The sequence below is a fragment of the Camelina sativa genome, chromosome 11 (assembly GCF_030686135.1).
Source record: "Camelina sativa cultivar CO46 ecotype springtype chromosome 11, ASM3068613v1".
Classification (NCBI taxonomy): domain Eukaryota; kingdom Viridiplantae; phylum Streptophyta; class Magnoliopsida; order Brassicales; family Brassicaceae; genus Camelina; species Camelina sativa.
The window spans coordinates 50,815,404-50,840,126 of NC_141890.1; the positions used below are offsets into that span (position 1 = coordinate 50,815,404).

General features: G+C 36.7%; 8 protein-coding genes across 10 annotated transcripts; 4 read left to right on the top strand and 4 right to left on the bottom strand.

Moving 5' to 3' along the window:
* The first annotated feature begins 1,108 nt into the window (after positions 1-1,108).
* Positions 1,109-1,489, top strand: LOC147935655 (uncharacterized). The gene has a single exon (XM_087473083.1). It carries the CDS (start codon positions 1,109-1,111, stop codon positions 1,487-1,489), a length of 381 nt encoding a protein of 126 aa, XP_087329209.1.
* A 1,389-nt stretch (positions 1,490-2,878) lies between these two features.
* Positions 2,879-3,986, top strand: LOC104727335 (dof zinc finger protein DOF5.8). Its single transcript, XM_010446406.3, has one exon. It carries the CDS (start codon positions 3,099-3,101, stop codon positions 3,774-3,776), a length of 678 nt encoding a protein of 225 aa, XP_010444708.1. The 5' UTR covers positions 2,879-3,098; the 3' UTR covers positions 3,777-3,986.
* A 255-nt stretch (positions 3,987-4,241) lies between these two features.
* On the bottom strand, positions 4,242-6,461 carry LOC104727336 (autophagy-related protein 101). Of its 2 annotated transcripts, none has more exons than XM_010446407.3 (7): positions 6,234-6,461; positions 6,001-6,037; positions 5,573-5,658; positions 5,324-5,419; positions 4,960-5,125; positions 4,693-4,849; positions 4,242-4,509 (listed from the first exon to the last, which is right to left on the bottom strand). In XM_010446407.3, exons 1-7 carry the CDS (start codon positions 6,264-6,266, stop codon positions 4,434-4,436), a joined length of 651 nt encoding a protein of 216 aa, XP_010444709.1. In that variant the 5' UTR covers positions 6,267-6,461; the 3' UTR covers positions 4,242-4,433. The 2 variants fall into 2 exon arrangements, with proteins under 2 accessions (XP_010444709.1, XP_010444710.1); XM_010446408.3 differs by having other exon boundaries at positions 4,242-4,615; positions 6,234-6,437.
* A 3,532-nt stretch (positions 6,462-9,993) lies between these two features.
* On the bottom strand, positions 9,994-11,190 carry LOC104727337 (dynamin-related protein 5A-like). Its single transcript, XM_010446410.3, has 2 exons — positions 10,712-11,190; positions 9,994-10,338 (listed from the first exon to the last, which is right to left on the bottom strand). The coding sequence occupies exons 1-2, from the start codon at positions 11,063-11,065 to the stop codon at positions 10,204-10,206; spliced, it is 489 nt and encodes a 162-aa protein (XP_010444712.1). The 5' UTR covers positions 11,066-11,190; the 3' UTR covers positions 9,994-10,203.
* A 162-nt stretch (positions 11,191-11,352) lies between these two features.
* Positions 11,353-14,474, bottom strand: LOC104727338 (protein SKU5 SIMILAR 14). The gene is made up of 7 exons (XM_010446411.3): positions 13,910-14,474; positions 13,679-13,788; positions 12,999-13,366; positions 12,568-12,913; positions 12,116-12,478; positions 11,945-12,023; positions 11,353-11,858 (listed from the first exon to the last, which is right to left on the bottom strand). Exons 1-7 carry the CDS (start codon positions 14,075-14,077, stop codon positions 11,655-11,657), a joined length of 1,638 nt encoding a protein of 545 aa, XP_010444713.1. The 5' UTR covers positions 14,078-14,474; the 3' UTR covers positions 11,353-11,654.
* A 1,131-nt stretch (positions 14,475-15,605) lies between these two features.
* On the top strand, positions 15,606-19,021 carry LOC104727339 (putative disease resistance protein At5g66910). Its single transcript, XM_087471164.1, has 5 exons — positions 15,606-16,659; positions 16,745-17,151; positions 17,245-17,609; positions 17,695-17,900; positions 18,094-19,021. The coding sequence occupies exons 1-5, from the start codon at positions 16,014-16,016 to the stop codon at positions 18,927-18,929; spliced, it is 2,460 nt and encodes an 819-aa protein (XP_087327290.1). The 5' UTR covers positions 15,606-16,013; the 3' UTR covers positions 18,930-19,021.
* A 633-nt stretch (positions 19,022-19,654) lies between these two features.
* Positions 19,655-21,346, top strand: LOC104727341 (putative disease resistance protein At5g66890). The gene is made up of 3 exons (XM_010446416.2): positions 19,655-19,959; positions 20,116-20,327; positions 20,426-21,346. Exons 1-3 carry the CDS (start codon positions 19,748-19,750, stop codon positions 21,253-21,255), a joined length of 1,254 nt encoding a protein of 417 aa, XP_010444718.1. The 5' UTR covers positions 19,655-19,747; the 3' UTR covers positions 21,256-21,346.
* On the bottom strand, positions 21,285-23,898 carry LOC104727340 (serine/threonine-protein kinase SRK2I). Of its 2 annotated transcripts, XM_010446414.3 has the most exons (9): positions 23,384-23,898; positions 22,958-23,032; positions 22,770-22,871; positions 22,642-22,695; positions 22,451-22,543; positions 22,196-22,288; positions 22,004-22,108; positions 21,839-21,937; positions 21,285-21,760 (listed from the first exon to the last, which is right to left on the bottom strand). In XM_010446414.3, exons 1-9 carry the CDS (start codon positions 23,567-23,569, stop codon positions 21,470-21,472), a joined length of 1,098 nt encoding a protein of 365 aa, XP_010444716.1. In that variant the 5' UTR covers positions 23,570-23,898; the 3' UTR covers positions 21,285-21,469. The 2 variants fall into 2 exon arrangements, with proteins under 2 accessions (XP_010444716.1, XP_087327291.1); XM_087471165.1 differs by having other exon boundaries at positions 21,839-22,108.
* Between the last annotated feature and the right edge of the window lie 825 nt (positions 23,899-24,723).

The following is a 24,723-nucleotide window of genomic DNA, read 5'->3' on the forward strand; positions in this document are numbered from 1 at the left end:
TTGCATGGAACAAGCTCAAACTAACGAAGAAAGAAGGTGGTTTAGGATTTAGAGATTTGGAAGCTTTCAATGATGCTCTCCTTGCAAAACATGCATGGCGTCTAATTCAATTTCCAGACTCCCTTTTTGCTAAGGTGATGAAAGCACGTTATTTTAAAGATGACACAATGCTTGATGCAAAAGCTCGGAAGAATCAATCATATGGTTGGTCTTCCCTTTTAGTAGGACTAAATCTTATTAAGAGAGGCTCGAGATATATTGTTGGCAATGGAAAAATAATTCGAATGAGAATTGATAATGTTCTCCCAACTCACCCTCCCAACCCTGTAACACTGTTGTTACCTGATATCAATGTCTCTTTAGACCAGTTAATCGAGAAACATAACCAGTCTCGCTCATGGAATTCATCAAAAATCACTTCAATGATCACTTCTGGTGATGGTGAGCTCCTTCAAAAACTCCATCTCTCTATTATGGAAACAGAGGATAAACTTATATGGAACTACTCTCTCTCTGGCGAATATACAGTCAAGTCTGGATACTAGTTTTTAAGACATGATCCTCACTCAGTTGATGTGAATCCTTTAGATATTTATGGCTCAAAAGATCTTAAACAAAAGATATGTAGGCTTCGGTTAATGCCAAAAATTAAGCACTTTCTCTGGCGTGTACTCTCTCATGCGCTTCCAACCATTACACGCTTGAGATCAAGAGGAATGACAATAGAAGCCATTTGCCCCAGATGTCGACAAGAGGATGAAACTATACTCCATGCTCTCTTCACATGACCTTTTGCAAAAATGGTGTAGCGTACCTCCAATACACCTTTACTTGATGTCAACAACCTAGAACACGACGCAGAGAGTAACCTGTCAGTTATCATCAACCAATCGATGCAACAAAATTGCAATACTTTTGACTCCTTACTTGCTTTTTGGTTACTTTGGCGCATTTGGAAGGCTAGGAATAACTCTATCTTTAATGATTATCGAGAAGGGGCCTCTAAAACGGTTTTACTATCAATCGCTGAAACAAAAGAGTGGTTAAATATCTCATCAGTCTCAGTTCATCATGATCGCAGACATTCTCCGGTCATACACTCATCTACATGGATACCTCCCATCTTCCAATAAAGGATGCAGGTTTTGACATTGCAAATCATACAATCATAGGTGGTTGGATCGTTAGAGATCATCGAGGAAAGGAACTCGTTTGGGGTGCAAAGAAACTAACTGATGCAGAAAACTCACTGGAGGCTGAAGCAAAAGCTTTAATATTAGCTCTCGAACAAACATTGAAACAAGGATACGATGCAGTCATCTTTGAAGGCGATAATGAATCTTTGTGCAAGTTGATTAATGGCTCTATCATGAATGCATCTCTATCAACGCTTATGCAGGACATAAAGTTTTGGGCATCAAAATTCAGTTTCGTCAGTTTTAAGTTTACACAACAATGTGGCTCATACTTTAGCAAAATTAGGATGTAGAGATCATGAGTACTATGTTGAATTTGTAATGGTTCGAGATTGGCTAGTTCTTCCTCTTTGTAATGACATTTCCTAAATCAATATAATCAGATTTTGAGTAAAAAAAAAGAATGGGATAAAGAAACTAAGAAAGAGATGAGTGTCAGAATTTGACCAGATTAGACCGGTCGGTACAGCAGAGTAAGGACGGCTCTGAACCAGTGTAGACACATCTTGGGCACATACTTCTCACATGTCTCTCTCTCTCTCAAATGTTGGATGCTTTTTGGTGTGAAAGGGAGTGAAGATTTGCATGCTTCTAGCTCTCCGTATCCATTATTTTACCCGACAGCCTTCGCTTCTGTCTCTTCACAAAACGAATCTCTTCTGTCTCTTTGACCGTTTTAGCCTCCCACATTTACATTTACAACCCTCTTCTTTCGTTTGGATTTGTCTCTTTCTCTCTCTCTCTACCTTGAAGATACATTTGTCTTGTTTCCGCAACGCAAGATCATGTTTAGTCAGAAGTCCTACGATTATTGTTACTCCTGTCTACTTGGTCTTGTTGTCTAAATTTTTTTACCTTTTTTAGCTCCTACCCAAGATAAAAAATCATAGCCTAGAAAATAAAAGAAAACATGGATTTGTGATTTTATATGCGTAAGATAGGACCATAACACGTAACATTGATCATTTAAGTTGGTCTAACACATACTGTGATTTGATTTTAGTTAGCGTTGTTTCTGAGGTCCTGAACGCATTGATTCTCGTATAGTAATTGATAGAGCACATCTATTACACACACCATAAATCTCTTAGGTCCATATAGTGTACTAGTATTTTTTTTTTTTTTTTGGGGAAAAGATGACACAACTATTATAGTTAATAACCATCGTAAATAAGGAAATTACACTAGTTATAGGAGCCATAATAAACCCTTAACAGTATAATGGTTGAATTATTGGGAACTGCTTTACATCGATAAGCTCAATAGTCTCTCCCACAATTTGCCTATTGTTGTTGCCTACTCTCGTCACTCTTTCGTTTCCCGTAGACACGTACTTTTGACAGACGTTATTTTTTCCATATTTTATTTTTATTTTAAACCAATGTCATCATCTCTTAACTGTTGTTTCAACTCATAATAACTCGGAAGTACTACCTAACAACAAAATCAAAACTTAATTTACTTTAATTGGGTTTCTAGTCACTCACGAAGCGGATTTCTGATAATCATGCAAATGATGTCTTTATTTAAATCGCTTATATATGCCAAACGAAAACGTGCGACAGATTATGGATTGAGGAGATTAGATGTTTTGTTTGTTTTCCCATAATTTTCAAAACAGAAAATCTTGAAAACAGAGCCACCTACGTACAGTATAACGAAGCGAGAGAGAGAGAGAGAGAGAGAGAGAGACAGAGCATATCTCTTTCAATGTTCACAATAAACCCAACACACTCTGTCAAAAAGCTTCACTCTCTTCTCCTTCCCCATCTCTCTCTCTCTCTCTCTCTCTCTTGTCCATAAAAGGAACCTCTTCCTCTCAGAAAGTTCCAAAACCTCTTAACACTTCTAAGCTTCAAAAACTCTCACCTTTTCAGCGAATTACCTACCTCTCTTCAAAACATGCCTTCCGAGTTCAGCGAATCTCGTCGGGTTTCTAAGATTCCTCACGGTGGAGCTGTTGCGACTCCGGTGGATCAGCAAGAGCAGCTTCCTTGTCCTCGCTGTGACTCAACCAACACCAAGTTCTGTTACTACAACAACTACAATTTCTCACAGCCTCGTCATTTCTGCAAGTCTTGTCGTCGTTACTGGACTCATGGAGGTACTCTCCGTGACATTCCCGTCGGTGGTGTTTCCCGGAAAAGCTCAAAACGTTCCCGGACTTGCTCCTCCTCCGCTGCTACCACCAACGCTGTGGGAAGCCGGAACTTTCCATTACAAGCGACGCCTGTTCTTTTCCCTCAGTCCTCTTCCAACGGCGGTTGCACCGCGGCGAAAGGAAGTGCGTCGTCGCTCTACGGCGGTTTCAACTCTTTGATCCACTACAACGCCGCTGTAAGCAGAAATGGGCCTGGTGGTGGATTTAACGGGCCAGACGGGTTCGGTCTTGGGCTTGGTCACGGGTCGTATTTCGACGGCGTCAGATTTGGGCAAGGAATAACGACGGTCTGGCCGTTTTCAACTGGCGCTACTGATGCTGCAACCACTACAAGCCACGTGACTCAAATACCCGCCACGTGGCAGTTCGAAGGTCCAGAGAGCAAAGTCGGGTTCGTGTCCGGAGACTACTTAGCGTGAGCAGCTCTCTACCTTAGTCGGAGGGTTTAAATCTCTCTTCTTCTTCTTTTGGCTTTTCTACCCTAACTCTTCAGTTTTAGTGCTCTCTAGTAGTGAATTTGGTTCTTATTTAGTTAGGTCACTTGTGAACGAAACTACAAAATCAGAGAAACGTTGTTTGTTTTTGGCTCTTATTAATGTCAGTTCCAATGCTGGAAATCTTTGAATACAGAACAGTCTAATTTTTATAATTTGGCTCTAGTTATGGATGTAGCAAATGCTCTAGCCTGCCGGAACAAGGACACAAACATAGATTTGAATTAATAGAGAACAATTTTGTGGATATAATCATATAAAAATTATGCTATAAAGCTACAGATATATCATGAAAATACTTTTGAGAATGTTCTTCCTAAAGATCACCAAAAACAGAGAGAAGATATGTTCAAGAGATATATAGCTAGACAAACCATGAAGAAATATCTGTAACATGAAACAACGCATCACTTATTCACAATAAATATCTGGAACATAGATTAGGCAAAGAAAGTTGAGAAGAAAAGGCAAGTGTTGAGTTTATTATATATGTACACAGAGAAATGCAACTAGGAACGTGGTGATTGGAGTTAAGCTGCAACAAGTAACATCATATGTACCTAAGTTGAGTAGAAAATGGAATTAGCCGAGCATCGACGGATGGCCACTGTGGAGTATCCTCTTGAACATATCCATCCCAAAAGCTGAGTCCGATGAGCTGAAACAAACCTTAACTCAATTCAACACTTTGACAACAAAATATCAAGAAAATTCTTCACTCATCTATGCTCGTGGGGATCACTGCACCTAAAGATAAGTCTTAACTGTCCATCGAGACATGATCCATAAGTACAATCTCTAGAAAACAGTTTGATATGTGAATAAGTGGAGACTGACGTACCTTGGGATAGTGATCTCAAAAGGGCAGTAGATTACACCATCGTTAATGGGAGGAACATGGTCCTTCTTCTCATTCACGAATTTTATGATTTGGAATAAGACTTCTTGAAGGGATTGCTCAAGCAGTGTCCTACGAGAACTTCTCTCCTCAGACGCCTCTACAGTTATTGGATTAGATAGAACATGACAATCACTTCCCACTCTAATAGGCAAAAAAGAAGGGTAGTAATTTTTGGAGATGAGAGGGTTGTAAATTCATCAATCTTACCTCCAGGGTCCATAACTAGTTTAGAATGGTGGGACTTGCCGACAGGAGCCTTAGTGGGCTGAAGCACATTAAGATTGATGTACCATTGTTCCCAGTACAACCGCTCGATTTTGTTGGTGAACCAAGACGGCTGTTTGCTTTTGACTTCATAGAATGATAGACATATCTTGGCAATGACACAAAAAAAAAAGAAGAAGAAGAAGGGATCATTAACAGCCACAAAAGGATGGAGATAATGAAAAGGATTAGACAATCACATACATAAAGAATATATGATAAAGCAACAACCCTATATGCTGCATAAATCCTTGTTCGAGCAGGTAAGAAAGATGCTGTTCACTTATAATCAACTATCTGAATGTACCTGACTTTTCTTGTTCGGGTGTTTCTCAATCCAGCTAATGAATTGGTCAACCTTTTCATCAATTTTCTTCTCCACTTCGATTTCACCGCACTGCACCTGTGACATAAAATGGAAAAAAAAAAGAGAAGAAAATGTGGCCAACATCAAAATCAAAGCATACTACACAATTTTGTTGAAACTCGTAAACATCTCTCTTTGTGTAGCATAATTACAAAACCATAGAGGAGAGAAAGAAAATGAAAATGTTACGTATGTAATCTCAAAAAGCTCCAAATCAATATCTTTAGGGCGGATAAGACCAAGCGCACGATGAAAGACAATGGTATGTAGAATACCTGCAAGAACAAAATTACACCTTCTCAGATTCAAAAGTTTCACAAAGTAAGTAAAATCACACTACAGAACTGAAAACAAGACAAAAGACAAATCCACAAACCAAATCAGACAACAAATTGCTCGCATCTTCAAATTTTTACTCAAACTAAGAAAGAAAGATTTATGCATAGTGTTCTCCAAAACTCCCAATTGGAACCAATGTCTACAGGTTTAAAGACCTAATCTGGGATCTAAAGCACTGGGATCTTAAAACTGAAACAATTTTGATCTGATGTTTGTTTGTTTCTATACTAAAAAAACAACGAAACTGGATACAGAAGAAGAAGAAGAAGAAGACTTACAGCGCAAAACTTCGCGTATCTCGAAGGATTCCACTTCCTGCGCAAAAAAAAATATATCCAAATCAACCCAACCAAATCGACACATAGTAACCTTTCGATATCGAACAACCACCAAACAAATTCAGATATAGAAACACGTAACTCGATGACTACAAGGATTGATTGTACTGATTTTTTTTAGCAAACAAACAAAAAAAAAAAAAAAAAAAAAAGAAGAAGACGGAAAGTTTTACCAGTTCCTTAAGCTGACAAACTTCGCAATTCATGTTCACCGAAGCAAAACTCAGAGTACGAGAGAGAGAGAGGGAGAGAAGCTTCCGATTTCTCTAAGATTTCTTCTATCTGATCGTTTTGGTTGAAACTTGGAAGAAACAACCCAACTGAGAGAGAGAAGAAGAATCCCCTTTTTTCCTCGCCGATTTGATTTCGGCAACAAACTGTTGGACTTTTCACTTAACTACAACACTCGCATTGGGCTTAATTAGGCCCATTATCAACATCGAGTAATTTTAAGCCCTGTTAAGACTCCACCACTGGTGTATAATAAGTGCAATGAATCTTACTTTTTTTTGGTTAATAATACAATTCTGTAATTTGTTTGAAAATAAAATAAAATTGGCATCTATACTATTAAACGGGGAGCACACTTAAAAATAAAAAAAAACCCAAAAACATGACATATATCCATATTACTAAACAAACCAAGTTGTCTATATAATTTAAAAAAAAAAAATTAAAACTTTTCTAAAACAATGGTAACAATTATTAAAGAAATAAATTATTAACTCTTTTCATAATTGATTATAAGGAAGGATACTTAGATTTTGGATCTAATTTTGGATATGGTTATAACCCATAAATAAATAATTTCTAATATATTGTTTTCCAAATAGTTTACTAAATTAGATATTAAACATTTATAGTTTTCTAAAAACAGTTAGTCGTGTGTTAAATTCGATTCAAATTATTCCAGTATTTTAGGAAACTATATTAAGTTCCCGCAGAGCATCCAACCAGAGGGATTGCACACCACTCCGCTGAAGGAACAACAAGATGCGATGGGGAGCTCTAGCCAGAGACTTGAATTAATCGCCACAAGCTCCGGTATCGGAAGCCTCTATTTCCCACCAACCGTTTTTTGGAGACGATTGTATACCTCCTTAGATTGTTGCATCATCTTCGCCGAAGAAAGAGACGTACGGAGTGAGAGAGAGTAGCAGAAATGAAGAAGAAATATCTCTTAAAAAAATTAGTTTCTAAATTTGAATTAATATTTGCCTTAAACTTTTTTAATTAGGCGGGGACTTCACTCTCTAATTAACCGTGGAAGACAACACATGACCACCGTCCGATTGGATTGGTGTATCTCACAGATCAACGGTCCATATGGTATATATCGGTGGGGTATTAATAAAAAAGAACAATTGTGTGAATAGATAAAGGAGAAGAAGTTGATTAATTTTTTTTGGCTAAATCTTTTAGTAAAGTTTTTATGATTGGTAAATTTTAAAACTCTCTATATTTGTAAAGCTTTGTAAAACTGTTACCAATCATACACAAAGAAACCTCCTAAATTCATGCTTTATTTTAAATACACACTTCATAAATTAAAACCACAAAATATTGACAAAAAAAAAGACATTCTTTTTCACACTTTATGGTACTCACTCAGTGTCTTGGGTCCTTGTTTCAAATCCACTATCTTAGACCCATCCACGTCTGCCTTCTAAGAAGCTTCTCCGTGCTCTCGGTGCTTTCTGAGACATACTGATCAATCCTGGCACGGAAACTTTTCTTGGTAACCATAGTTTTTAGTCGACCCTATCTGTTTACGAGTTAATATTGTTTTTAATACTTATTAATTAAATTTTAAGTCATTTCGAGTTGACTAAATGTAAATCTAACGTATTCACGGTAACATTATATCTAATAACATAACCCACTCAAATGAGACATTTGTGGTAGCATTCTTAACATTTGTGGTAGCATTCCCACGTAGGTTTCACGAGACTTTGGATTTACTAATCTAATAATTCTTAGTAATATCTATATCAATTGTGTTTGTTTTGAAATTCACAAATAATCAAATATTTGTCCCTTTGAAAAAATACATTCCTATCAATATCATTTGATAACCAAAAATTATGTGCATAGAAAAAAGAATAGCCAATATTTGAATTAAATTAGTTGTTACTTGTTAGTACTTAATTAGGACATCTCCAAGAGATACTTCATATATGAAGTTTTTAAAATAAGTATTTTACATTTTAGTCCTTATATTATTCATAATTACTTTAAAGTCATAACTTTTATAAATAATTCTAAAAACATACATTAAAATGTTACACACAGTATTACTTTTTTTTTTTTGGCAAAGTTACACACAATATTACTATCTTGTGTATCCTCAAAATATGCACACACAAAAAAAAAAACAAAAAATTGGAAATTAAAATTAAAATTGATTTCGGTTCGGTTTACATGGGTTGGAAATTAAAATTGATTTCGGTTCGGTTTAAGTTGGAAATTATTAGGAAAAAAAAAAAAAAAGAAGTAAAAGTCACGCGGTGCTAAAATTGGAAATTGGTGCGTGCTGTCGTAAAGGCATGATTTGGTATGTAATAATAAGCATAGGGAAAATGCTCTCACTCGCGGAACGCTCGTTTTGTGCGAGTGGGGATGAAATAACGTGCTCTGATTGGTTTAAAAAACAGAAATAGTAGCTTCCCTCCTCCTCCTCCTCTTTTATTTGTTTTTGTTAACACGTTAGCCCAAAACACCAAAAAACTGACTGTTTTGTTTTGTTTTTTTTTTTTTTTTTTGTTTGGCTGTGAATGAATCATTTGTTAAATATATCTTCTCTTACCCAAAGTGAAGATTGAGAATCCAATTTGGATTCCTTGACAAATCTTTTTTTCACATCGATGAATCTCTAAGACTGTAACTATTTGGTATGCATTTTTTTTATCTCTATTTCTTTTGCTTGACTTCACGGCTAACAAACGGACCCAAAAAAATATGCTCTTTTCTTTGGTAATATCTCTAACATCTCTTGGTCTTTGTGTTGTGTCAACATGCTGTGTTGTGTCTGGTAAACAAACCCTGAAATTTTCTGAGTTCAATTTTTTATTTAGAGTCATCACACGACAAAAGGCCACATACTTGAAGGTAAAATGATTAGCATCATGTTCAACCAACTGCTGACAGGGCCACAACTTTATGTCATGCCCTTTTATGTCTCGGTTATGAACACATCCATAAATGGCACGGTTCAGAACAACATCAATTTAAGCAGAAGGTAGGAAGAGAATTATCTGAAGAAGGTGTCCGAAAGCAGCAAAGCAAACGAGTGAAGATGATGTAATCACACGAAGAGAGTCACCAGCACATGAGTAAGCGTTCTAAACATCATATTTTGAGTGTCTTTTTTTTATTTCTTCATATTTTGAGTGTCTTTTTTTTTTTTTTTTTTAGTCTTGACCACTAGACGTATGATTTTGTCTTGTGTCAACATGTTTTGTTGTGTAGTGAACTTATATTATCGATTCAATCAATCAAACCACTGTGGACATGATGTATTTGTGCTCTCTCTATCTGATCTCTTGCCTTGATAGTAGTAGCATTACTAGGGACAAACAGGGTTGCTGTTTGTATACAAATCTCTAGCGTACTGATTGATTTCTACAATGTTATTGTCAATCTCTTGCCTTGATTGTATATCTCCAGCGTACATATTGATTTCTACAATGTTATTGTCAATCTCTCCCACTTGCTTGTCGTATCTTGTGCTCCTGAGTGTCTTTTTATTTCTTCAATGGGAGTGAGCGACACTGATATGTGACCAGTGATGATTCATCAGATGGGAGTGAATGATACTCAAAGCCACTCTGTTCTCTGAATGTTGTTTTCTAAATTCTCAACTGTGGCCATTGAGTTGAGTAGTAGTAGTAGTATAAACTGTTGAATATGTTGTATGGTACACTTACACACACATGCCTCCTTATTTGATTCTCTTATTAATCATTCAGTCATCTTCTCTAATCATAACCCAAGTTTATGTATGCTATTCAGATACATTAAGTAGAGCTTCATGGTGTGTAACACCACAAGAGGTATTTGAAGATGAATGGTTCAAGAAAGATTACAAGCCTCCAGTGTTCGAGGATAAGGATGATTCAAACATGGAGGATATTGATGCTGCTTTCAAGGACTCCGAGGTGAGGATAATTCTGCTGTTTTCGTCTTCTTCAAAAGCGCCTCTGTTCTTGACCTAATCACATCTGCTACTGCTGTAGCCGAAACAATTGGACTACTACCATACTCTTCAGAATCTTCATCCTACCAATCAAAAAACTTATCAAATTTAGTAATCAAAATCACCAAATTAACAAGACCTCGTTGAAATTAACTCAAACCCAGAATTATCCAGATTCAACAACCCTGCTACATTGTACAGTCTCCAAATTCAACAACCCTAGCTATCTGAAACTTATGATGATGTAACTAGCAATCGAATCACCAAAAATTAGAAATCAAATCACCAAATTTAACAACCCTAGATATCTGAAACTTATGCAGATGTAATTCAAAATCGAATTACAAAAAAAATTAGTAATCAAATCACCAAATTCAAACCCAGAATCAATCCCTAAACGCATCAAATTCAAAAACCCTAGAAATCGAATCACAATAGCGTCTTAAGTTACCATACCTGGAATCGGCACCGTGGTTCCAACGCTGATAAATCATGAACCATCTGGAGAATCAAAGGGCGTCGCGTTCCCATTTCGACTTCTCTGACATTGAATCGGAACCCTAGAAGCGCTTCCAGTAAAGAGCTCTTACCGTCCGATTGGCCACCAATTGCGACAATCTCAGGTATAGAAAGTTTCTCACCGAAGGCAACCGCCGCCGCTTGGAGACGGTTGTAAGCCTCGAACCGTGACCTAGTCTCTGCGTTTACAGGATCCTTGGATTGAGACTGCATCTTCGATTGGCTCTGTTGGTTTCTCCTTGAAGAAGGGGTTTTAGTCGGCGTGGTTAGGTATGTGTTTGAATTCGCCATTGAAATCGAAAGAGGAGGAGAGACAACAACAACAACGGTAATATAATATCGCAGAGACTGAGAAGAAGACGGAGCGTAAGAAACGATACGAGTTTTCAGAATTTGAAATTTGAACTCATGGGCCGTTTTGGGCCTAAACTTTTAACTCTAGTAGGCCTTATATTAAACCACCTACCTACTGTGGAGATCTCAAATTTGATGGAGATTAGAACTCCATTAGTTCATCATCTATGGCTAAAAGTGCTACTATCTTCTCTAATTACCATGACATTAGTTGTAATTTCAGGTTTATAATCTCAAAAACAGCTTTTATTAGTTTTTTTTATTATATTATTATTACAAGAGATTGTAGTAAGCTAGAAAGAACACTTGAATACAAATTGTTCATAAGATTTGTCTTTAATCTGAAGAAACCTACGAATGACCCATAGCTTTCCTTTTTCCCTGTGTTTTACTGCATGTGTAAATAGCCACACCAGCCATACTCTCATGACCAGGATTGAAGAACAAACCCAAAAATCCTCAACCAAATTTAATCGAATAAACCTTTTAACAATTAACTTTAAAGTAAAAGAACAAGAGGATCTCTCTAAGGGTGTAGTCCCACAGCTTTGCCACAGAGTTGAAGATTATCAGGAGGGTTGTATTCATTGGCGAGACTCTGTACTGGATTCCATACTCTCAGATAAAACTGTTGTCCCGAGTATTGTCTTTCCCATATCGCCGATCTCATATTCCACATTCCTTGGTTGTCCAATGACACCAAGATCGCTGTCCAAGAGTTTGGGTAGACCTACTCATTTATATGCCCAAGAAACTCATCAAGAACACATGTAAACAAATCAAAATTTTCCAACTTTCATTTGATGATGTTTTTACCTGAGTTGTGTGTCTTGTAAGACCATCAACAAGATTGTAGAGTGATCTTTTTGCAGGTGTCCATTGTCCAGAACCAAATCTAGATTCATAAGAGAGAGAGAGAGAGAGAAACGTTAGCAAGAATCTAACTTGAGTTAGAAGTTACATGAGCGGTGCAGGAAGGAGACTCACCCAACGACCCAGAAGTCATAACCGTCAAGATGCCAAGACTGCATTGATTTCTCATTGTTCTGAAACACGATTTCAAGGAAATCATGCAGAGATGTTTGCACAACTGATGTTGCAACAGTTGGAGGAGAGTTAGAAGGAACGTTTTGAATGGCGTTCGTGAAAACTCCAGAGATGCCGAAGTGATCAGCGAGTTTAAGAGGCGTCTCTGAGTTCACATAAGAGACTCCATTGACTGCATATCTTTGCTTTCCATTTATCAAAGGAGCTGAATTAGCGAAAACAAATGACTTCGTTGGAGTGATTTTTCCGTAGTGGAATGATCCTTGAGGGTTTGGTCTAGCTGCATTTGCTGTTAAGTTCCACCTGAAACCCCAAACCAAAACAACATTAACGATTCAAAATCATTCACATTAAAGAATCCAACGTTCTTTGTAAGTAACTGCTCTTTGTACCTGAATGTTCTGGCTTGTCTCATGGACCAAACAAGCTCTCCAGGTGGAAGAGCAGGGGGATCACCAGAAGCTGGGACATGAGAGTTCGAATAACGCAACAGACCCATAACAGAGAGTTTGCTTCTTACGAACCGGCTGCTTGCAACCATGTAATAATCTTTAGGAGATTGGTTCAAAGTCACAAGAACAGCTAGAGACTGTCCAACATGAATGTCAAGAGAATCATAATCAGTTTGAATAACATGAGAGCCTTCAACTTCAACTACTTTCATGGTATGCCCTTGGATTCTGAAATTGAAAGTGCTTGATAACCCAACATTGGAGATTCTTAACATGTAAGTCTTCCCTGAAAGATTAAAACCATAAGACACATTAATAAGTAAAACAAACAGAACCAATTCACATTGGAAGCTGAGGAATTCATAATTCACCTTGGTCGCCTGAAAATGTGGTTTGAGTTTGCCCATTAATGAGCATCCCATCGGGGAATGGAAGAACCCCACCAGAATCCAAACGTTGCTGAAGCGTTTTGTGGTTGGTTTTGAACCAGTCACCAACGAGTAAAGTGAAATCTGCGGTTGGGACAGGGTAAGGGATTGGGATACCAGGTCTTGCATAGACATTGATGGCTCCGAATCCACCGGCGGCTTTGTGAAATGCGGTGGAAGGGAAGTAATTGAAAGTTCCGATCTGATCTTTGGTTTGGAATTTGTAAGTGAAGTTCGAGTTTGGTGGGATCGGACAGTTTGTTCCCAAGACACCATCTTGCCATGAGTTCTTCCTCTGTTTAATCCCATTCCTAAACCCATAAACATTGAAACAGATCAAATACACATTTCGATTATCAACCTGAAAACCCTACATTGATCGATAAAGTTTAAACCTTTATCGAGTTTCAACACAAAAGATTAAACCTTTCACAGGATTAAGGGAAGCCCTAATAATCAGTAATCCCCCAAATGCCTTAAAATAGTGGTAATATAAGTTGACACATTAATCAACTCGGGTACACAAAACAGAGGATTATTTTTCTTTGGGAAGCATGTGAAAATGATAAAGTTCAAATCTTTAGGGTTTTTTGAAATTAAAAAAAAAAAAGAAGGGAAATTACCAGGTCAAGAGGAAAGGCTGGTCAAGTTTGTTGATGAGGTTGAGGATGATGTTGTCATTGGTCACAACATCAAGCTTTGGACCAGGAAACTGACCATTGATGAGAATAACCTAAAGAGTTAAAAAAAAAGTTCGTCAGTATATCAAACAAAAAATGAGATTTAGACTTTTCCGTAAATAGAAACTGTTGTTCTTGTCTTTGACAAAAAAAATGAATCTGTTGTAGTTGTACCTGTTGAGGAACACCAAGAGGAGAGATAATGCCATAAGTCGCAGTCCAAGTGTAGAACTTGTAAGGGCTTTCTCCTTTGACTATCACCAAACTGCTCAAAAGAGTCAAAGCTCCAAGGAGAAGAAGAAGATGAAGCAAAGATGTTGTTTTTCTTGATGCCATTTTCATGGCTTCTTAAAAGAATGATACAGACAAGAGAATGAAGAGAGCTGAAAAAAAAAACTCTTTTTCCTAAATGGGTTTGAGAAATGAAGGGACTTTCATGTATAAAAATGCAATTAGATAGCGAAAGTTAAGGGTGACATAAGTATTATGTGAGAGAAAAAAGAGTCACAAAGGTGGTTCCAATCAATGACCAGTGAAGATCTCGAGTGAGTTTTTTTTATTTGCTTTTTTCTCGTTTGGTCAAATAAATTAAAATTCAACTCCTCCCTCATTAATCAAGACTTCAACAACTTTTTACACCCTTAGATTTTTAAACACAGATTTTAAAATCTTATTTACACATTTGTCGGCAATGTCATTCACATTTTTTTTTAAATGCTGGTCTGGTTTAGTTTGTTGTAAAAATATAAGTTTTTGCTAGTTCGGTTTTGATTAGTGTAAACTACTTGTAAATAAAGTTGTTAATGTGAAAAAGGGGTGTAGACGTGTAGTGGATAATGCCGTGGTTGACAAATGGAAATGAATGGTTTCACGCGTTTTGGTTACATGATTATTGCGTCCAGCCAAAGCTTAGCTTTCATTATTCCGATAACGAGATACCATAAAAAGCTAAATGGAAATAATTCAAAACTAGGGAACCAAAAAGGAGAAAGGGAAAGAAATCGAGTAAAAAGAGTTTAATGTTTTTCCTAATTGATCGCCGCTGATTAGATTCTCCTTTTTGCAGTTTTCTTCAGGTTTACGGCCAAAAAATGAAAGCAAACCAAATCAATTAAGAAAGCTTTTGATATGTTTCTTGGCACTAATTAAGGAAGTTTCGAGTTATGCACTTTTTTTTTTTTTTTTTTAATTTATGGAGTATTCTTTTGGGAAAAGAGCATCTGTCCAACTGTGATGGACATCGGCTTTAAGCTTAGCTATTGAAAGCTGTGCCGCTTTTGCCAATTTATTACAAATCTGATTTATAAGATAATTTTATTTTATTTGGTTTGGATGAATTTCCAAAGTTTAAAAAGTTGACAAAAAATCACTCCTCCTTGGGAAATTTAGTCGGTGAAATATGGTCCACCAACTAAATAATTTATATTATATTACTTAATTACATAAGCTAGTATGAACTCACCACCGATCATATCAGAGATCCATGCATGCAGCTCACACAATACATGAGAAACGAGTGAACCAAAAACGATTATATTAGAAGAAAACGAATACATACATATATTAAGCGACATAATGATGTATCCGGGAGGATTTTATATTACGACAAAAGATGAAGCATGTGAGGAGTTGTTGATTAAGCATCATTTTTTGTTTTAGCTAAAATATTAAGTTACTAACCACTAATCTTTGATTATGTGTTCTTCTTCACTCCTTAATGATCACTATTTAGACTAAACGAGTAATATACAAGAGTCAACATGGGCTGACCCAATTCGAACATGTGAAACTTCTCACAATAATGGACACTCACATGCTATGTCTCCTCTTTTCATCCTATTTTATTGCTCTGATATCAAAATTACGAGCCATTGAAAATTGTATGGGTCAACCGGAAAAAAATAAATAAAAAGAATCGTGTTTGTATTTTGTAAGGTTTTTTTTGGGGTCGAAAATAGAGTATGGGCTTTTCAACCATGTATTTTTGGCCCGTATAAAATACTATTAAGATTTATCTAAATGGGCCGATAATGGAAAAATATATTTATATGGGCCTGGACTCTCTTTTTTTCTTGCAATTTTCAGGTACACTGTGAAGTGAAGTCAACAACGACGACGGCATTGCTTTGCAAGTACGATAAAAGCAAGCATCTGATTCTTCGTCTTCCTTAACGTGTTGGATCTTCAGGTTCTGTCGGCAGAGTCAGTGAGTTATATATATATTTTTTCATTCTGGGTTTGCGAGGAACTTGAGGAATCTGAAGAGAAAGCAAAAAGAATGAACGATTGGCTTAGTTTGGGATTAGGCTCTGTTGCGGGAGCTTTGGTCTCCGAAGGTCTGAAACTTTTGATCTCAGAGGCGAAAAAGGTGATAGCTTTCAAATCTGTATCTAAGGAGCTCGCATCAACGATGGAGTCATTGCTTCCGGTGATCAAACAGATCGAATCGATGCAAGATGGTGTGGAACTAGAAGATCTTAAGGTAACAATCGTTAAAGCTCTTGTAGTGGTAAAGGAGTGTTCACTTGTCAAGGATTGGAATCTACGCAAAAGATCTAAGTATACGAAAGAAGTTGAGGAAATCAATAGGAAGATGCTCAAGTTCTGTCAGGTTCAGCTACAGCTTCTTCTTCTTAGGAACCAGTTGAAGTCTATGCCTTCCATGGAAGGCATCAACAGTTATTTCCAAATCATCAATGAGAAGCTCGACCTTTTGAGTGTTGTTTCTTCTCCCTCTCCCGTTTTTACCAAGCTTTGTTCGGTTCCTAAGCTTAATATGAATCTTGTTGGATTGGATTGGCCATTGATGGATTTAAAGAAGAGGCTCCTTGACGATTCCGTTGTTAATCTTGTGGTCTATGGTCCTCCTGGGTGCGGGAAGACCACGCTCGTTACTCAGCTCTGTGATGATCAAGATATCAAACGTATATTATTCTACATCCTTATTTAAGTCTTGAAAGTTTCTATCTTTACACATGAATTGTATTCTCATAAAATTTGCATTGGCAGGAGTATTCAAGAAAATCTTCTTTTGCGTTATGTCGAGTACTCTTAATTTCAGAGCCATAGTACAAAATTTACTCCAAGACAACGGTTACGGAGCTATTACATTTGATGATGATTCTCAAGCAGAAACTGGCTTAAGAGAGCTGCTGGAGGAACTCACTGAACATGGTCCTGTATTGTTGGTGTTGGATGATGTGTGGCAAGGATCAGAGTTCTTTCTTCGGAAATTTCAAATTGACTTACCGGGTTATAAGACTTTGGTGACTTCTCGGTCTGACTTTTCGAGTTTATGGTCCACTTATCATTTGCAACCCTTGAAAGATGAAGATGCTAGGTCCCTTCTCGTTCAGTGGGCATCGCCGCCTCAGCACATATCTGTAGATGATGAGTATGAAGATCTTCTCCAAAAGGTATTAGTTTCATCTCTATGTTTCTTTTTCTTTATAATGTAGAATCGACCTTCAAGTTTTAAGCTCTGATTAACACTATATTCATCTTTGTAGGTATTGAAACGTTGCAATGGATTCCCTCTCGTAATCGAAGTAGTCGGCATTTCACTAAGAGGAAAAGCTCTATATTTATGGAAAGGGCAAGTGGAAAGCTGGTCTGAAGGGAAAACAATTCTTAGTAACCCTCATCCTACTGTGCTACAACGTCTTCAGCCTAGCTTCAATGCCCTGGAACCCCATCTTAAAGAGTGTTTCTTGGTCGTGGGTTCATTTCTTGAGGACCAAAAGATATGGGCTTCGCTTATACTTGACATATGGGTGGAATTATTTGGTAGAGGTAGCAGCAGCAGTACCAACGTGTACATGAAGTACCTTAATGACCTTGCTTCCCAGAATCTGCTTAAAATTGTTCCTCTCGGGTAATCTTATTTCTTTTTCAACGTTCATCTCATTGCACCTTCTTGCCCCCTACCATTTTGATGAACTTATTTGTTAACTTACCAGGACAAATGAGCACGAAGACAGCTTCTACAGTGAGTTGTTAGTCACTCAACATGATATTCTGAGGGAGTTGGCTATTTACCAAAGCGAACTGGAACCAATCCTGGAAAGAAAAAAACTAAATTTGGAGATACTAGAGGACAACTATCCGGACTGGTGTGTGAATCTATGTCAACCTATTAATGCTAGACTTTTGTCCATCTTTACTGGTAATTCTTTCAAGTCCTCTTTTTCTAAAAGTTTGTGCATAGGGACCTAACATCATACTCATCTGGAGATGTGTGACATTCTTATAACTATGTGCATAGGGACCTAGCATCATACTCATACTCATCATGCTGTTTCTAGAAATATGACATTCTTATAACTATGCTCGACTCTCGTTTTTTATTATTTTTACAGATGATTTGTTCTCATCAAGGTGGGTGGAATTGGATTTCCCCAATGTTGAGGCCTTAATTCTTAATCTATCTTCATTAGACTATGCATTACCAAGCTTCATTACTGGAATTAAGAAGCTAAAAGTTCTGACAATCACAAACCACGGTTTTTATCCAGCAAGATTGACCAATTTTTCGTGTCTAAGCTCATTGCCAAACTTGAAACGGATTAGATTGGAGAAAGTTTCAGTAACTTTGCTAGACATTCCCCAGTTGCAACTCGGCAGTCTCAAGAAGCTATCTTTGGTTATGTGTAGTTTTGGTGATGTTTTCTATGAGACAGAAAAAATAGATCTCTCTAAAGCTCTACCGAGTCTACAAGAGATTGAAATAGACTACTGCTATGATCTAAATGAGTTGCCGTATTGGGTCTCTGAAGTTGTTTCATTGAAGACCCTTAGCATCACAAACTGTAATAAGCTCTCTACACTTCCAGAAGCTATAGGCAACTTGAGTAAACTGGAAATGTTGAGGCTGCGTTCTTGTATTAATCTCTCTGAGCTGCCTGAAGCGACTGAGAGACTCAGCAACTTGCGGTTTCTTGATATTTCTCATTGCTTAGGATTGAGAAAGTTGCCTCAAGAGATTGGCAAACTGCAGAAGCTTAAAAAGATATCGATGAGGAAGTGTCCGGGATGCAAGTTACCGGATTCAGTGAGGAACCTAGAGAATCTGGTGGTCAAATGCGATGAAGAAACAGGATTCTTGTGGGAGAGGTTGAAGCGAAAAATGAGAAATTTGAGAGTTCAAGAGGAGGAGGAAACAGAGCAAAACCTGAACTTATTTCAAATGTTTTAATGTGTGATATAAGTGATTATTGTGTGTATTTTACTAACTGATTAATGTGTGTGTTATAAAAAAATGTATATATAAAATAAAGAGATTTCCAATTAGATGTAAGATAGAATTTGAAATTTCAAGCTAGCAATTAAATTGTGTTACTACTGAGAAAGTGCCATGCCAAACGTTTTTGTGTACGTCAATCTTCTGAACCATTTCAAAAGTACTAAATCCTTGATCCTTATCTAAATTGAATAATTCTGAAAAGAGTAAGTACTAAATCCTTCATCCTTATCTAAATTGAATAAATCTGAAAAGAGTAACATCAAAATTCTTGACAAATTATAATAGTAATACTCAACATTATTCGTTATAATTTAATATTTCAAAAAATTTATTTCAACATTCTTCATTATAATTTAATATTTCAAAAACTAATAATTATTTCAAAATTTTTATTAATCTAATATTTAATGTTTGTTTTATATTTGTACTTATCAATTAATATAGTAAGATTTTTAAAGAGATCTTTTATTATTTTTCTTGTCACATTTTAATTCAAACAATGTGAGCACGTTTGACATCTTTTACCGACCACGTTTATGGCTTCCCGTATTTGACAAGTCACAATTTTTAATCCTTTTCAACTTAAACTTCAATTTTGGGTTTGATTTGTTAAATTTCCATTAAAACTCCCGCGTGTACTTTTCCTTTATAAATCCATCATTATGTGGAAGAGTCACGTTTTTATAATAAAAGAAAGAGTCATTCAAGAGAGTAAATTTCTTTGTTTTCGGCTTTTGATCTTAAATTTATAAAACTCCTCTCCGTTCGTTATGGATTTGATTTCGATCCAAAGCTTTGATGCCTTGCCTCACAATCTTAGAGAGTGTTTGTTGGACATGGCCTCGTTTCTTGAAGTCCAAAGGATAATAGCTTCCACAATAATTGACTTATGGTCTGAATTATACGGCAACGAGAGTAGTCTTTGTATGAATTACCTCCAAGAGCTCGCCTCTCACAATCTCCTTCAACTTCTTCCTCTAGGGTATGTTACTTTCTGTTCATCCACCAATTCTTGATCTCGCTATATATTTGTAATATTCTTAAACCTAAAACCTAAAGAAAAATTGGTATATTTCATTCTTTTTGAATAGATTTATGGCCTTTTTCAAATCTTTCCTTTGTTTGTTTGCATTTACAGGAGGAATGATTGTGATAATGGCTTCTACAATGAACTCATGGTCAAACAAGACAACTTCCTTAGAGAATTTGCTATAAATCAATGCCAGACAGAACCAATCTTCGAGAGGAAAAGACTAAACTTGGAGATACAAGAAAACAAATTCCCAAACTGGTGTTTGAATCCAGAACATCCTATCTTTATTAATGCATCTCTTTTATCTATCTCTACCGGTAATATAGTTACTTCTTTGCTCTGTTTCACACATTCTTTAACCACATTTTTTACAACTGTATCTGATTGATTCTCTTTTCTTTTTTGGTGTTTACAGATGATTCATTTTCATCAGGTTGGGGTGAAATGTATTGTCCAAATGCTGAGGCTTTAGTTCTTAATATCTCTTCATCTAACTATGCATTACCAAACTTCATTGCTACAATGGAGAAACTGAAAGTTGTGATTATCATTAATCATGGTCTTGATCCTGCAAACGTAACCAATTTGTCGTGTCTCAGCTCATTACCAAACCTGAAACGGATTAGATTCGAAAAAGTTTCAATCAATCTGCTTGACATTCCCTATTTGCAACTTATGAGTCTTGAGAAGCTGTCTTTATGGTTGTGTCACGTTGTTGAGACTGACAACGAGACAGAAGTTGATGTTTCTGAAACTTTACAGAGTTTACAGGAAATCGAAATTGATTACTGCTACAATCTTGTTGACTTGCCTTATTGGATCTATCAAGTTGTTTCATTGAAGAAGCTTAGCGTCACAAACTGTAACATGCTTTGCAGAGTCCTAGAAGCTATATGCGACTTGAGGAACCTTGAAGTGTTGAGACTGAGTGATTGTACTAGTCTCATTGAGCTGCCTGAAACGATCGACAAACTCAGTAATTTGCGGTTTCTTGATGTGTCTGGTGGCTTCCAACTGAAAAAATTGCCTCTAGAAATTGGAAATCTGCAGAAACTTGAAACGATTTCGATGAAAGATTGTTACCGATGCGAGTTACCGGATTCAGTGAAGCATCTAGAGAACCTGGAAGTGAAATGCGACGAAGAGACTGCGTTCTTGTGGAAACGATTGAAACGAAAAATGAAGAATCTAACAATAACAGCGGAAGAAACAGAACATAACCTCAACTTGCTTCAACTGTTCTAAATGTTAATTTGCTTTTTGTGTGTGTGAGGTTTTTGTAACATTGGAGAATATTATATATAATATATATACACAGATATGATATTTTCCATTATGTAGTATGTGAGAAAAAAAAACAAGAAACAAACAGAGACAATACAAAAATGGTAGAAATTGAAACCAGAAGATCAGCAGAACATATAAAGAAGTGTTTTGGTCATTTAAAAAGCTTTTTAAATTAGAGAGCGTAAACTATCTCTCCGCTACTGTCAATGTCGATTTCAGATTCAGAATCAAAGTCGTCCATGTCATCGTCAAGATCAAGGTTGTCAGTCATGAACTCGTCAAGGTAACGGTTTCGAACAGCGGGAATTGTAGCTTCAGAGATGATTTGCATGATTGTGTCAAGGCTCTGCATTGGCTGTTCAGGCTCCTGAAACTGGCTTCCAGTGTTGCTCTCGTCCATTAGATCAGCTGGGAGGTTCTTCAAAAACCAATCATGAGTCTTGATCTCTGGAATGCTAATCCTCTGTAATAACAACAACCGTCAAAACTATCATTTCTCCGATGAGCTGAGGATTAGAGATGAAAGAGAAGAGTGACTTACAGTAGCGGGATCAGCCACGAAGATTCTTGAGATTAGATGACAGCATTCAGGTGAAATCCGTATGTCGTCAGGGATTGAGTATTTAACGCTAAGGATTCTCTGCGTTTCAGAATCAATGAAGTGAGAATAAGATAAACAAAGAAACAACGTTTTATAAGAGGTTACCTGTATTGTTTTCCGATAGTCTCTTGGCTCTTCTGGATCTTCGAATGGATAAGCTCCAACCAACATGACGTATAAGGTTACACCGCATGACCATACATCTGCAATCTGGTATTTTTGTAACACTCGATCCTTAGTTATTCACCCATGGGAAAAAAGAAGACCACATATGAAATTCTTTAAAGCCTCCTTTACCTTGCCATCATATTCCTGACGAAGCAGTACCTCTGGAGCGATGTATGCAGGAGTACCGACAGTTGACTTTGGTTGTGAATGAAGAACAGATGACTGACAAAAACAAAAGCGTAAGGGAAGTAAAAAAACAGACATTGAACAAAGTATATGGAGATAAGCAAAGTTGTGATACAGCACAAAAACAGGGGAAATTAGTGTGAGAATAGAGGAACCAAAAGATGTACAGTTGCTGGTACCAAAAGGACTAAGTAATACCTTAGAATATCCAAAATCACAAATTTTTAAGCGAGGGGCAGGACTCCCATCCAACAATGTATTCTCCAGCTTCAGGTCCCGATGGCAAATTTGCTTCACAAACACATGAAAGAAGCAGAGTATTTAACAGGTGGCGAAATAAGAAGATTACAAGTCCCTAACGATCCATAAAACAATTACTCTACACATACCATCTCATGACAATAACTGACTCCAGATATAAGCTGCTGAAAGAAGAAGCGAGCCTGTACAAGAAGAAAAAATCAAGAATCAAACGTGAAACTCAGATAATAGAATTGAGCTGAAAAGCAAAGCAAACCTCATCCTCACTAAACCGTCCTGCATCACAAATCCGCTCGTAAAGCTCGCCTCCAGAAGCATATTCCATTATGATAGCCAGATGAGTCGGCGTCAAAATGACCTACCCTCAAGTGTACACAAGAATGTAAACAGAGTGTAACAGATCATCACTGGCTTAACTAATTGCAAAAAAGACAATAATTATACCTCTTTAAATCTGACAATATTAGGATGCCTTAATGATCTGTGGTTAATGATCTCCCTTTGAACATTTTCATCAATCTGCAACTCCCACATTTCAAAGGTAACTCAGCCACAAGTGATTCACAACTGTCCTAATCTACAAAAGCACAACACTGAAACCTCCCTCAAAAACTTAAAAAATCACCATTCAATTCAAATGTTGAGAGAATTAGGAAGCTCAACATCTTTCAAATCACAACATTAAAAGCAAAACCAATCATCCACATCAATTAAAAACGCAAACTTTCAAGTACCACCAAACCACTAAATCTGGAAAGTTAAAAAAAAAAAAAAAAAAAAAACACTAGAAATATAATCAACTTCCAAATGTAGAAAAACGAAAGAAAACAAAAAAAATATGAGATTTTTTAATAAGAAGAAAAAAGAAACCTTGTCTCCTCGCTCGATGTACTTAACAGCAACAAGCTCCTTAGTGAGTTTGTCTCTCATAAGGCGAGCAACACCGAAGTTACCAGAGCCAATATCCTTAACGAAGTCATAACGATCACTATCGTGCATAATCGGCATATCAATAGGTCCTGCTGCTGTGGTGGTGGTCACCGGAGCTCGATCCATTGTTTCTCTCTCTCTCTCTCTGATCAAAAAAATCAAATAAAAAGGGAATTCGAATATGTTAAGTCGCTGGAATCTAGGAAGAAGAAGATTCGAGAAATGGAAATATATCTTTCAAGAAAAGGGAACAACGAATGAGGAAAGAGAGAAGAAGAAGAAGAAAGAGCAAACCCACCCAAGAAGAAAAAAATAATAATAATTGGTTTCCCCAAGAGATAAGGATAAATACCAAAAACGACACCGTTCTGTTGCTTTGATACGACAACAGCCGCCGCGTTTTGATGCTTGATGTTGCTTCGTAAGAAACTATCACCCCAAAAATAAAAATAAAACTAAAGTGAAAAAGAAGAAAGTGCGACTTCACTCGTCCTTGTCTCCTAAAAAACAAACTTTTTTTCTCTCTATATCTGTTTCGATTTCTTTCTTCTTCTTTTTTTTTTTCCTTTTTTCCAGTTAAAGAAATTTTATCAAACATATAAATAGTTGTGATAAAAATGTATATATTATAAACATATTATTCTATAAAATAAAGTAAAAATAGTTTGGAGGAAAAAGAAAAACTTAGTTCAGAAGGAAACAGAAGCTTGAGAGTCACGTGCCATGTGATCAAAGAATATTCGGTAGTATGATGCCGTTACTTGACGGCGTCAAGCGCAGACACTCGTTGCAATAACGTAAACGGAGCTTGAGACAAGACGAGTTTTTGACTACTGTTGAGGATGACACTGACATTGACGTGGCAAGTTTTAAACGTTTTTTTATTTTATTAATGGGCTTGTCACTAATTCTGTTAAATAAAAAGGCCTTTTTAGTTACAGACCAACGCCAGCCCATTTGCACAATGGATGAACAGCATTTTTATCATATTTTGCATGATTGTATTTAGTCAAACTTTGGCTTATTGATTTTGTCGGTCCATATATATGTAACGTCTAGACACACTTAAATTATATAATCCACTAAGGACTGTTGTATTCAATTGGTTGTTGGATTGACCTAGTTAGAAATCTTTTTATGGGATTTATTGCGACACGAGACATTGGTTATAATACCAAAAAAAGGTACACTACTAGTGACTAGTGTGTTTAGAGATAGAGAGATGTATGTACTGTAGTAGTATCATTTTATTTTATTTTTTAAGTCAATACTAATATGTG